This window comes from Hylobates moloch, unplaced genomic scaffold, assembly GCF_009828535.3.
Source record: "Hylobates moloch isolate HMO894 unplaced genomic scaffold, HMol_V3 SCAFFOLD_8, whole genome shotgun sequence".
Classification (NCBI taxonomy): domain Eukaryota; kingdom Metazoa; phylum Chordata; class Mammalia; order Primates; family Hylobatidae; genus Hylobates; species Hylobates moloch.
In genome coordinates this window covers 26,112,111-26,124,693 of record NW_026652283.1, presented here as the reverse complement: position 1 = coordinate 26,124,693, position 12,583 = coordinate 26,112,111, and the positions used below count along the sequence as shown (strand labels likewise).

General features: G+C 38.2%; 1 protein-coding gene and 1 pseudogene across 10 annotated transcripts in view; both read right to left on the bottom strand.

The window, feature by feature from the left end:
- Window positions 1–4,000: 4,000 nt before the first annotated feature.
- SMCO2 (single-pass membrane protein with coiled-coil domains 2) overlaps window positions 4,001–12,583 on the bottom strand; it is a 34,129-nt gene continuing 25,546 nt past the window's right edge. For 9 of the 10 annotated variants that reach the window (XM_058442932.1, XM_058442938.1, XM_058442937.1 and 6 more), the window contains 3 exons: window positions 11,618–11,674; window positions 10,115–10,290; window positions 4,001–4,456 (listed from right to left, as the gene is read on the bottom strand). In XM_058442932.1, the coding sequence (XP_058298915.1) occupies window positions 4,258–4,456; window positions 10,115–10,290; window positions 11,618–11,674 (432 nt within the window). In that variant the 3' untranslated portion in view covers window positions 4,001–4,257. The remainder of the gene's footprint in view (window positions 4,457–10,114; window positions 10,291–11,617; window positions 11,675–12,583) is intronic. The other variant, XM_058442939.1, reaches the window with a different exon arrangement.
- LOC116473871 (arginine--tRNA ligase, cytoplasmic-like) lies at window positions 7,089–8,735 on the bottom strand (annotated as a pseudogene).

Genomic DNA, 12,583 nt, shown 5'->3' with positions numbered 1-12,583 from the left:
AGGAAGTGTGTTCAAATTCATTTCTTCACTATTAGGTCAAACACAAAGTTCTTAATTAAGGCAATCTCACATGTTTAAAAATATTATTCATAATAATAATAACAATAATACTCAAAACCTATTAAACATCAGATGCTTTAATCCAGCAATCTCATGAGGCGGGTATTATTTTTCTTAATTTATATATGTGTAAACCAAGTCGTGAGAAATAACTGGAAGCTCCCCTAATTTTTGTCCCTGCTTCCAACATACGATCAACTAGAGAAAGTCAAATATGCACCCCCTAATCAATCACCTGGGATGTCCCAATCAGGGCTTATCCAACCTTGCCTTTTTTCCACTCTAAAGTTTTCCCACTCCTCTGCCTGCCTTTGAGTCTCTGCCAAAATGCAACTGATGGACTCCTTTGCTATTGCAAGCTCTGAATAAATAGCCTCTGCTTGTTCTCATTTGACTGTTCTTTATTTCCACAAGTGTCTTAGGTAATGTTCTCTAGGAAAAGGACTCTGAGACAAAGACTTGCATACAGGTTTACTGGGGGACACTCACAGGGTGGACACCTGTGGAGGGGATGGTAGAAGCAGAATTGGGCAGATGGAGATGAAATGTGATACAATTGCGCTACAGGCCTCAGCTGACCCTACGAGGAGCTCTGTGGCTAGGATGGCCCTCTAAAAAGGTACCCTGGGTGAGGCATTGGATGCAGACCACCCTTAGGGAAGGAGAGGAAGCTTAGGTTAGACAACTGTCTTTGACTAAGGCCAAGTCCAAAGTAGGGTCTTAGCTATGAACTCTCAGCAGATGGGGAATGGTTGTTTGGATCCCCCTCCAGGGAGAGAGATTAGCTGACTCCATCCAAACACAGACGACAGTGGATCATGTCTTGAACCCAACTTTAAATCCAAGTTTAAAGCTCCTTTCACTACAGCATAGCTGTCTTCACCTAAAAACATGACAAATGGAGATTTTGTGAAACTCATGTTCTTTCCTCTTAGTCCAAAACCAAAAACATATTTATGCAGTGATTCAGACATTTTTAGCAAATGGTTTAGAGTACAGCAGTTGGCTCAATTGAATATGGCATTAAAATATCTGAAATAAAACCCGACCTGACCAACCAAAAGCAGTTAGCTGAATTACCACATGTAGACATTCATACCCTCTTAATATTTCAGTGCTTTACTAAATGTTTCCCTCTCTCAATAGAGTACTGTGACTTCCAGCTTTCCAGCTTGAGATGCTGACGAATTGAAAACAAATTGTTGTGAAAATATTACCATTCCCACTTCAAAGACATTCATCTCCCAGGGAAAAGTATTCCATCTTAGTCAAAATCCTAATCGAATATGTCTTGGAAGTTAGTAAAATATTAATTTATTCTTTAAAACAATCTAGTCCTCTAACTTACTTTGTCATTAGTGTTATGTGACTATCACAAGATTTTAAGCTTTACTGAACTCACTACTTCTTTTTGGGATTTACAGGTAAATCACCCAGTACAGTTTCTAGTTATGGGAACTTACCTGATGATTATAAAAAACATACAACAAGTCCTATCTATAAATTTGTCTGAATAGTCCTTGTGTCTGTAAACAAGGTAACTGTGACTTTTTAAGAAGTCAGTATAGTCCCTATCACAAGACCTTTTGAATATATTAGTCATTGCTCCCAGAGCTTTTGGCTTTTTGCCTTTCTGTGTGTCTGGAAATTCCTTCACGCTCACCCTTTCGCCCTGCTCCCAAAGAACCTTGATTAACCTTGTATGGGATCTCAGTTAATTTGTAATCCCAGGTACCTTTTGCCCATAGAGCATGGTGTTCTTAAACTTTGAGTCATAAGAATTGTTCGGGGAATCTATTAAAATAGAGGATATCAGAGATTCATACCAGATTTAAAGAATCAGAACTTCTGGAGGTGACGCTCAGACAAATGTATAATTAAATGCCTTTTTTGGAATTCTGTTAAATATCACAGCTTGAGAACCACTTGCAAACAAATTGCATATTTCTAGCAACCAATATGCCTAGTTTTCTGGCTACAGAGTATCAAGATAAAAGTGATGATTGAAGTCCATTCTTTTCAGCAGCTGTGTACATAATGACAATCCATGGAAGTAGAAACAACAGGCTGGCTTAGGCCAACAGTGATCCATCTCTATGGTAAGACCTATTAAAAATGGCAACAAAATAAATGCAAATAATAGGGCTGATCTAATAAAAATATCTGTAGAAGAAATTGGCATGGCCAAGTGATTGCTGGAACATAAAAATAAGATAGTAAAGGAGTTGAAAATTATTTCAAGGGTGTGGGAAGATGGGGGCATTGGAAAAATGGCTGTGATTGAAATTATTGAACAGATAAATATTGAATATAGGACTGAGGTGAGGTGATAGGGAGGCTGCAAAGATAAGAACCACATAGTTTAATTTACTTCAAAGGGTATTTATCAAGTCCATACAAACTATGTGCACCGCATTTTCCTACAGTGTACCAAGGCATGGTTACCCAATTTGGATTTTTATTTTTAAAAATAAAGTTCCTGGGCTGGGCACGGTGGCTCACACCTGTAATCCCAGCACTTTGGGAGGCCGAGGAGGGCAGATCACCTGAGGTTAGGAGTTCGAGACCAGCCTGGCCAACATGGTGAAACCCTATCTCTACTAAAAATACAAAATTAGCTGGGCATGGTGGTGCGCGCCTGTAATCCCAGCTACTTGGGAGACTGAGGCAGGAAAATCACTTGAACCTGGGAGACGGAGGTTGCAATGAGCCGAGATCACGCCACTGCACTCCAGCCTGGGTGACAAGTGTGAAACTCTGTCTCAAATAAATAAATAAAGTTCCTGGATCCTGCATTAGCTCTACTGAATCCAAATATCTGGGAATGGGGGAAGTCTCTAATGTATAAATCTCCCCAAGAGATTCCAGTGCATCCAATCAATGGGCCAGCATTTGGGAATCACTATTCCAGAGACCAGAAACATGAATGAGGCATAGTTTGTTTCTAAAGACTGTACAAACTGGTATGGTGAGCTCTATGCTGTACCAACTTTCCTAACTTTGTCTTATATTCCTGGCTTCTAAATTGTACTCATGGTTTTTCTTTTCTCTGAAATGCCTTTTTGTCATCTCTGCCATGAAAATATTATTCATCCTTCAAGATCCAGTCAAATAAGAGGAGAGCTGGGACCGTATTCCATATCTCTTGGCCACCAGCCTTCCAACTCCACGTCCATTACACAATCAAATACCATAAAATCCAACCTCATAATGTCTGCTTCATTCACGGTCTTCGCATTTCCATCTCCACCTCTTTGGCCCACCTGTACCACTGAATGGCTTTTTAACCACTCTTGCACTCCATCTGCCCTCCTACTCTAATTTATTCTTTATGGTTCTATTTAATATTACTTTCGCACATTTTAATTATAACTATTTTTTATATTAAAAATAAATGTTAGCATTTTCCCATTACCTACAAAGTTAGGGATAAAACACTCTAGTCTGACATTCAAAATTCTCTACTGTATCAGTTAGACTTCTTTTGATTGTAGGCAACAAACCAGTCTGGCTAATTTAAGTAGAAAAAGATACGGAGTGGTTTACAAAATCGAAGTTCCAATCATTTCCTTTTTTTATGTGAATCTTCTTAAAATTCTCAGTTATAGAGAATGTCTGATGCAACATTTTTCCAGCTCTTATTAATAAGAAAACAGGGGACACTGACTGAAAGACCACCTATAATTAGGCCCGCTGGGGATAGTTCTTTCAAAGCAAACTTCGGGTGCTGTTATCAAAAGAAGAAATAAACGTTAAGGAGAAAAGCCAAGAAATGCCAACTATCTCCAAAATAGGGCTTCAATTCAATGGAAGTAAAATTGGATACAGTGGAGGGGAAAGAATTTTATGCTTTCTTTTTTGAGACATCAGAGGTCAAAATGGAGAAGATAACCACGGGAGATAATACTTTGCAGTCTTAATGTACACCATGTTGGGGGAGAAGGAAGGTTAGTGGTTTGAAGAAAATGTTTTCAACAAAGTGTGGAATGATTCAAGAAGGCATTGTGACTCATAAGGGTAAAGATAAGCTGTTTTCATTTTTTTTTCTGTGATCAATCAACTTCTGTGTAATTACAATGTTCTTTACAAAAAACTTGTATGTTATTTTTTGAAAAATAAGTTAGCCACCACAATACAGGAACAGCCACAATTTTTACTGGTGAGAATGTCAGTAGGGTGACAGTAACTTCTGTATCTTTAGGAGGGTAACAAGGCTTCCACTTCCAAATTCAAGAAAGGCTCTATCATCTTCCATAGGTCCCATGTGGTGCGGCACCCAAGCATTCTCAGAAGCACCCTTTCAAAGAGAAATGTAGCACCAAAAAATAGTATGTAACATAAAAGTCCAGTGACGGTGAGGACATAAAACATGATGAAAATCCTTAGTGCACGTTTCCTACAAAGAGAGAAAACATCTGTGTTAACCAAAGTCTGAAAATAATCACATTGATAGGCTCCTGGCACCTCCGCCCAGGTAGCTCTAAAACTTCAACTAAGTAATTTTCTCTTGACTTCAGTTTACATTTGTAAAAGCAGCAGCTGGGAATGGAGGAGCACTTATTTATGTCCATGCTAGGTCTGGCATTGGAATTTCAAGATCCTATAGCCATGAAACAATAAAACCCCTGGATAGTGTGGGGTTCTTTGCTTTGAAATGTCCTTCTCACATCCTAGCAGGTTATTGCAATCTTTACCTCACTCATGAGGTATATGATGTCTCTTTTTGAGCAAATAAAGGCACAGGCAGTTAGATTTTCCCCAGGACACAAAGAATAACGTGATAAAGGGAATTCAGAGCTCTTTGCCCCTAGTTTTTGTCCTGGCACCAGACTTTTATTTATAAAATAATAGAAGCTTTTTTAAATCCTTGAAGACCCATCCTTCTGGGTTGCACCTATGACATATTTTATTTATGATTCTAAGTCCTTGCATTATTATTTTCTAGTTATAAATGTATTACATGATTAGGGCAGAAAATCCAGAAGAACACAAAGAAGAAATGTCATAGATCATCCAATTACCTGAGATAATTACCATCTATAATACTTCAGAAGAGAAAATCTAGAGCATAGTTAACGCTAGCCATGGATCAATTTTGTGACCTAACTCAGTGGTTTTATAAACTAGAGCCAAGTTTCTCGCCTATCCCCACTGGCTATCACTTGGCAGTTACACACATAATTGCTTTCACTTCACACATTTATTAAAGAGCCAATGTTCTTAAGATACTCTATTAGGAAGAGGCTTAGAGAGCTGATAACGGGAAGCAGATGTGTCCTGCCTTCAAGGAGCACCAAAGGCAGATTTGTTCTTTCTTATGAAAAGAAAAACAACTCACTACAAAAACATATCTAGTAAATAAACACTGTTCCTCCTAAATTAAAAAACCAGTCATCTTTGGAAATAGTAAACTATGACATTTTCAAAGAAACACATTTTAACATCAAGTTTTTGGGAAGTAAAACAAATTTTCTAAAGCAAAGATAATTTGGAAAACAGAGAAATGAAGAAACTATAATCTCATCACCCAAATATAAGCAGATACATTTTTGATCTTTTCTTCCTCTCTTCCATTTATTCATTCATTCTTTTTATTTTGTCTTAGTTTTTAGTTTAATTTTTTCCTTATGTTTAGAATACCCTCGTCTAGTTTTTTCTGTTCTATGGTAAATACTCTTTGTACAGTTAAATTCGTATTTATTTCTTGACAGTAATGAATCATTTGATTTTTATTTACAAATCAATACAAGTTTAAAAAATTTAAATTTTCTATTACTAAGCATGATATTCATTTTAAAAGGTCTAGACATTTTTCTTTGGAAAAAAATCATACTTAACTAAATTAAAATAAGGCTTTTCATATCACCTGTACAGAACCAAAAAAAGTGTCACTAATAATTTTGTTCATTTTAGACATCTTTGGTAAAGAATAAAATATTCTTTTAACTTTTGAATACTATTTAATTTTCAAACCTTGCCACGTGTAAAAACTTTGATCTTTTCCAATATTTCCACATTATTTATGGTCAGTACATAGGGGATGACCATAAAGGGAACGGAAGGACTAGGGGACATTATCAATAATGGTTTATTCACAAGGCTGTACAACCATCACCACTATCTAATTTCAGGAAATTTTTGTCACCCCAAAGAGGAACCCCATTCCCTGGAGCAGTCACCATCTCCCTATTCCCCAACACTCTATGCCTGGCAACCATGAATCTACTTTGAATCTATATGGATTTTCCTACTATGAACATTCATATAAATGGCATCATTTGGATATCCCTCTGTGTCTGGCTGTCTTTCACTGAGCATGTTTTCTAAGATCATGTTGTGGTATGTATCAGTACATCATTCTTTTTTGCAGCTGAATAATACTTCGTTGTGTGGCTACACCGCATTTTGTTTTTCCATTCATCAGTTAATGGACATTTGGATTGTTTCTACTTTTTGGCTATTATGAATAATCCTGCCATGAACATTTGTGTACAGGTTTTTGTGTGGATATTTTCAATTCTTTTGAGTATATACCCAAGAGCAGAATTGCGGAATCATGCGGTAATTCTATATTTAACCGTTTTAGAAACTGCCAAACTGTTTTCAAAAGTGGTTGTACCATTTCGCAATCCCACCAGTGATATACGAGGGTTCCAATTTCTCCACATCCTCTCCAAAGCTAGTTATTGCCCGTCTTTTTTACTGTAGTCAACTTAGTGGATGTTAAGTGGTATCCCACTGTGGTTCATCGTGGTTTTGATTTACGTTTTTTTAATGACCAGTGATGCTAAACATCTTTTCATGTGCTTGTTGACCATTCATGTGTCTTCTTTGAAGAAATGTGTATCCAAGTCATTTGCCTGTTTTTCAAACTGGGTTGTTTATCTTTTTGTTGTTGAGTTGTAAGAGTTCTTTTTTTTTCACAGTTGACAAATGTTCTTGTGTCAATATAATGGTTATAAAAAAAAAAGCAAACAATGCTAGTGACCACCATGGTAAAAACATACAGTGTTCAAACCTAAGCAGGATTACATCCTTTGGACAGGTTTTATTCCCGGGATATTGAGCCCCTCGGCCATGACAGCATCTACTACTTCACACAGCAGCATGTACCATATGTTCACCTTCAATATCTCTCCAGTCTTGTTGATCTTTCTCCACACAATAGCAGCTATCATAGAACTCTGTGAAAGTGGTTGCCAGCTCATAGAACCATGAGAGTGTGCGTAAGTAAGTCATCTAAAATCTTTTGTAGTATCTCGGGGAGCCATAAAATGCAACGGCCTAGTTTCCATTCCTTCTCATGGTGCAAAATAATCTTGGTCTGTCAAGCAGCTTTTTGGAGCATCTGATCATTGATACTGGCCAGATGTGCAATAGACCTTGTTCTAGTGAAACCATGCAAAAAGTAAGGAGCTGTATTTCCTCTGTCATCTAGCATTTTGTCAAATGAGAAGATGTTGTCACTCAACCAGTTATAGGAAAGTTCAGTTTATTTGATACAGCCATAAGCAACAGATGTCTAAGCAACCTTCAATTCCTCTGCAGTTAAGACCTTGCCTCTTTCTTTTTCCTTCAATTTGTCCATGGGTCACTTTAGTCCTTATTGCAGGTCTACAAGATGAACTGTTTCATCTGAACATATATTGAACTTCTTGTCTTCCCCTAGCAACACACCAAATCCAGCATGGGAGACTTGAGTTACTTTAGGGTCATACCAACCAATCTTTTGAGCAGCAGCAAATATTTTTTGGAAGTGCAGAGATTGTTGACTGTTCACCCAGAGATAACCATATCTTCTTTTTCCTCAAATAGTTTTTGCTTAAGAGCAGCCAGATAAGATGCATCATAGTTACAACCTCCATCTGATTTTTTTTTTTTGAGACCAGGTCTCACTCTGTTGCCCAAGCTGGAGTGCAGCGGCATGATCTCGAGGCTCACCACAACCTCGACTTCCCTGGGCTCAGGTGGTAGTCCCACCTCAGCCTCCCTGGTAGGTAAAACTACAGGGATGTGTCACTGATTTTTTTTTTACAAGTTTTTCCCATGTTGCCCAGGCTGTTCTCAAACTCCTGGGGCTCAAGTGATCCACCTGCCTCAGCCTTCCGAAGTGCTTGGATTATAGGCATGAGCCACCACACCTAGCCTCCATCTGATTTTACCATGGTTAATGGTACGGAACATCCTGGGACCAACAAAAACTTTCTGCCATCGTCCACTTGCACAAATCATCTATCATCAAATTCCTTTACATCATTCATCCTATCTTGATAGAAGGATTATTCTTTATCTATTAAAGAGATGTCCACAGCATCATAGATTTTACTAAACTATTGGCAGAAGATATCACAGATAAACTTTCAAGTTTTTATAGTATCTGGGTTTTTACTCTGAAACAGAATGTCACCCTGATATGCTCATTTCTTAAATTCCTCCTGAGTACCAAACCTCTTAGATTCCTTATAAAAGGCCTGAAGATTTCCAATAGGAGGTGAAACTGTTAGACAAGCTGGAAATTTATCTTGCAGGTGAGCAATATGCATGTCAAACTGGGTCCCCCAATCTCCTACATGGTTTAATCTGAGCACATCGTATCCTGCAAATTCAAAGAGGCAGCACATGCTGTCTCCTATGATGGTCAACATGAGTTGGCCTGCACGCATCTGTTTGAGCATTATGAGTATCTTGTATACGTCAAGTCCCCAAATTACGAAGACAAGATTCATGCTTTTGTGTATCCCTTGGAGTATTAGGAGAAGACAGATGTGAAACAATTTAATTTCAATAACATGCCATGGGCTCTCTGACAGGATTATGTGCAAGGTGTGCACATAAACTTTTACAACTCAACAGCAAAAAAAAAAAAAAAAAAAAAAGAACAACCCAATTCTTCAAAATGGGCAAAGGACTTGATAGAAGACAGAGGTAAGATTCTACCTGGGTTGGTGGTTGGAGATAAAGAATCAAAAATGTTTTCTTAGAGGAAATTACTTCTCAGGTTGTAAATGATGGTGTGGCATCTCCTGAACAGGATCCAAAGAGCCAGAATTTGCTGGTAGTGTGTTTCCAATACTGTCCAAGGTAAGGCATCCTGCCCAGCAAACAAAACTTTTCAAATTTCTTATGAAAAGAACATAACTGATAAGAGTGGAGGCAGTTGTGGCCGGGCGCGGTGGCTCACGCTTGTAATCCCAGCACTTTGGGAGTCCGAGGCGGGCGGATCACGAGGTCAGGAGATCGAGACCACGGTGAAACCCCGTCTCTACTAAAAATACAAAAAAATTAGCCGGGCGTGGTGGCGGGCGCCTGTAGTCCCAGCTCCTCGGAGAGGCTGAAGCAGGAGAATGGCGTAAACCTGGGAGGCGGAGCTTGCAGTGAGCCAAGATTGCGCCACTGCACTCCAGCCTGGGTGACAGAGTGAGACTCCGTCTCAAAAAAAAAAAAAGAGTGGAGGCGGTTGCCTCATCATGTATAGATGCCATCTTTTAAGATTTTAGATAGATATAGATAGATTTTATAGATATATCTATAGATATGTAGATAGAAATAAATCTATATCTCTCTATACATAGATAAATCTCTATATATCTATAGAAATATATAGAGAAGCTTCTCTGTATTTGCAGCCATCATGGAAGAAAATTTAAAATTAAAGTATTGACTTAATGTTGTTTGAAAGAGTTTTCAGACAGAAAGGAACAGACTAACTAAAAATATAATTAACATTAATAGCCACCCACAAGAGGTCTTTGGTCATATATCTTTGATCATGAAGATACGTCTATCTATATTTAGATATATTTATCTAAAGCTAAATCTTTAGATTTATCTAAAGCAGTAAGAAAGCAATCTATATATATCGAATGCAATAGATCTTTATCTAAATAAGAAAAATCCTGTGACTCCAATGAACATATAGACTTTTAAATAACATAGACAATTTACAAAAGAAAATAAAACATTTTAGTCAACACTTGAAAAAAATCAATCCCAGCATAATCCATACATTTTGGGGCAGTCATTTAGCCCTGAATGGCCCCTTGCTCTGACTTACCACGCTGTATCGGGGGGAGGAGAGTTCTGCGCTAAAAAGGATGCTGGGGCCTGAGGAAGCAGGGCCTCCATCTCTTCCGTATCTACTTCCTCAGAACTGTGAGAGTCAGTATCCTCTGCCTCCAGTTGATACATCCTCAGCTTTGCACTCAGCAGTTCCACATTCTTGCAAAGGCCCTGAAAAAAAACAGCAATCAAGTACCTTAAAAAAATTCTAAATGTCTCCAAGTCTTACTATAGATAATGCAGAGTGCTTTTCCTCTGGATCACCTTGGGGGCCCACGTTAGAAATCACACATAGGTCCCATGAACAGATCATTGGCAGGTGCATCTTGAACAGAAGGAGACTTACACATTCACAGTGTAAGGTAGCACTATGGTAGAAAACTAAATGAAACCCACATGCTAATCTTTAACCAGTAGATTATTAATGTAGGAAGATGTCCTTGTACTGAATTCCGCTACTCAATTCATTCATCTATGCAAAGCATATTTATTGGGTGACTATTGCTAACAGGTTCTAGGATACAGTGTTAACCAAATAGACAAGGAATGCAATCTATTACAGGGGCTGGGGGCAAGTGATAAACAGCTAAACACATACGTACATTCTATATTACATGTTAAGATACACACTAAAGAGAAAACAAATAGGGTGTGGGAACAGAGAGTGTCTGAGGTTTGGTGATGGGGACATCTACTCGAGATAGGTGGAATGAGTCGGCCTCAGAGCAGCCGACAGGTTGATACATTCATTCTTTCGTTGTCTCATTTGCCCAATCACATTTACCTCAATGTCTAAGATATTGTGGGAGGAGTTCAAAGATGGAGTTATTTTTTGATGTAATAGAAATTAGGAGAGGTCTCGATGAAGAGATGACCTGTGAGCTGAGCCTTGAAGAATGGGAAATATGTAGACATGAAGGGCAAGCACCAGATGGCAGGATGAGAAGTAGAAGTAGCACAGGGGTGTGAGAGCTTGGGAGTACACTGGAATTGTGAATGTTTTGTTGGCCCAAGCAGAAGGCCAAAGGGGAGGAAGAAGGCCATAAGACTGGAAACCATCATTCTCAACAAACTAACACAGGAAGAGAAAACTACACACTGCATGTTCTCACTCATAAGTGGGAGTTGAACAATGAGAACACATGGACACAGGGAGGGGAACATCATACACCAGGGCCTGTTGAGGGGTGCGGGGCAAGGGGAGGGATAGTATTAGGAGAAATACCTAATGTAGATGACGGGCTGATGGATGCAGCAAACCACCATGGGACATGTATGCCTATGTAACAAACCTGCATGTTCTGCATATGTAACCCAGAACTTAAAGTATAATAATAATAATAATAAATTAAATTAAATTAAATTAAATTAAATTAAATTAAAAAGAAAGAGACTAGTGTGTGGTGCACTGTCACATTCTAGGCAAAGAATGACCCCTGTATTTAGATATAAATTATCTGATTTTATCATTGTTTGAATTGTGTAACTGAAATCTTACCTCCAGCCTTTCCATGACTTTCTTCTTTAATTCATAAACTTCATTACAAGCATTCACCTAAAAAGACATCCACAATTCTGGATAAAGTGAAACTTATATTTTTCTGATTTGTACAATAAAATCTCACCTATTTTGACAAGCCTTATAAAGTGCTTCATTGAAGTTTACTTTTACTCTGTAAACTTCTTCCTCTTAGAGTAAATTCATAGTGTAATCATAAATTGCAGACTGTAAGTGGTATAACCATAAGATCAACAAGATTATTTTCAATACTTTAGAAGTATGCATTTACACAATAGCAGTTAATAATAAATCATGCTTCTCTCTTCATTACTCCTTCCTTGCTCCTTAAAAAACTTCTACCAGGACACAAGTTGAAGAAACATAGTTATGTTTCTGAGAAAATATTTCTTTTAAATATTTAAAATTTTAGAATTTGTGAATGTAAGTCCTCATTATTGAATATTCAGGCCCGACGGCTTTGCAAAAGAGCTGTCCACAAAAAGATCTGGTTCTTCTTCTCTTCCCATGTCTCCTATAGGTTGCCAGGTAGAGATAACAGATGGTTTTGGCTGGTTTCTGTCAGTAAGCACAAGACACGGGCTGAAGCAAACCATCACCTTCTACGACGTGAATGCCAATTGCAGGTGTCACAAGTAAAGAATGCTTTTAAAGGTTTTAAATTAATCATCCACTAAGAGAAGTTCAGGATACCCTGAAAAGCAGAGATATAGCAGGAAAAAGAGTATACTAGGATTCAAGAAAAATGAGTTCTAAAGATGACACTTATAGAAATTAATTTTTTTTTGAGACAAGGTCTCACTCTGACATCCAGGCTGGAGTGCAGTGCTGTGATCATGGCTCACTGCAGCCTCCATCTCCCCAGGCTCATGCGATCTTCCCACTTCAGTCTCCTGAGTAGTTGGGACTATAGGCATGTGCCACCATGCCCAGCTAGTTTTTTAT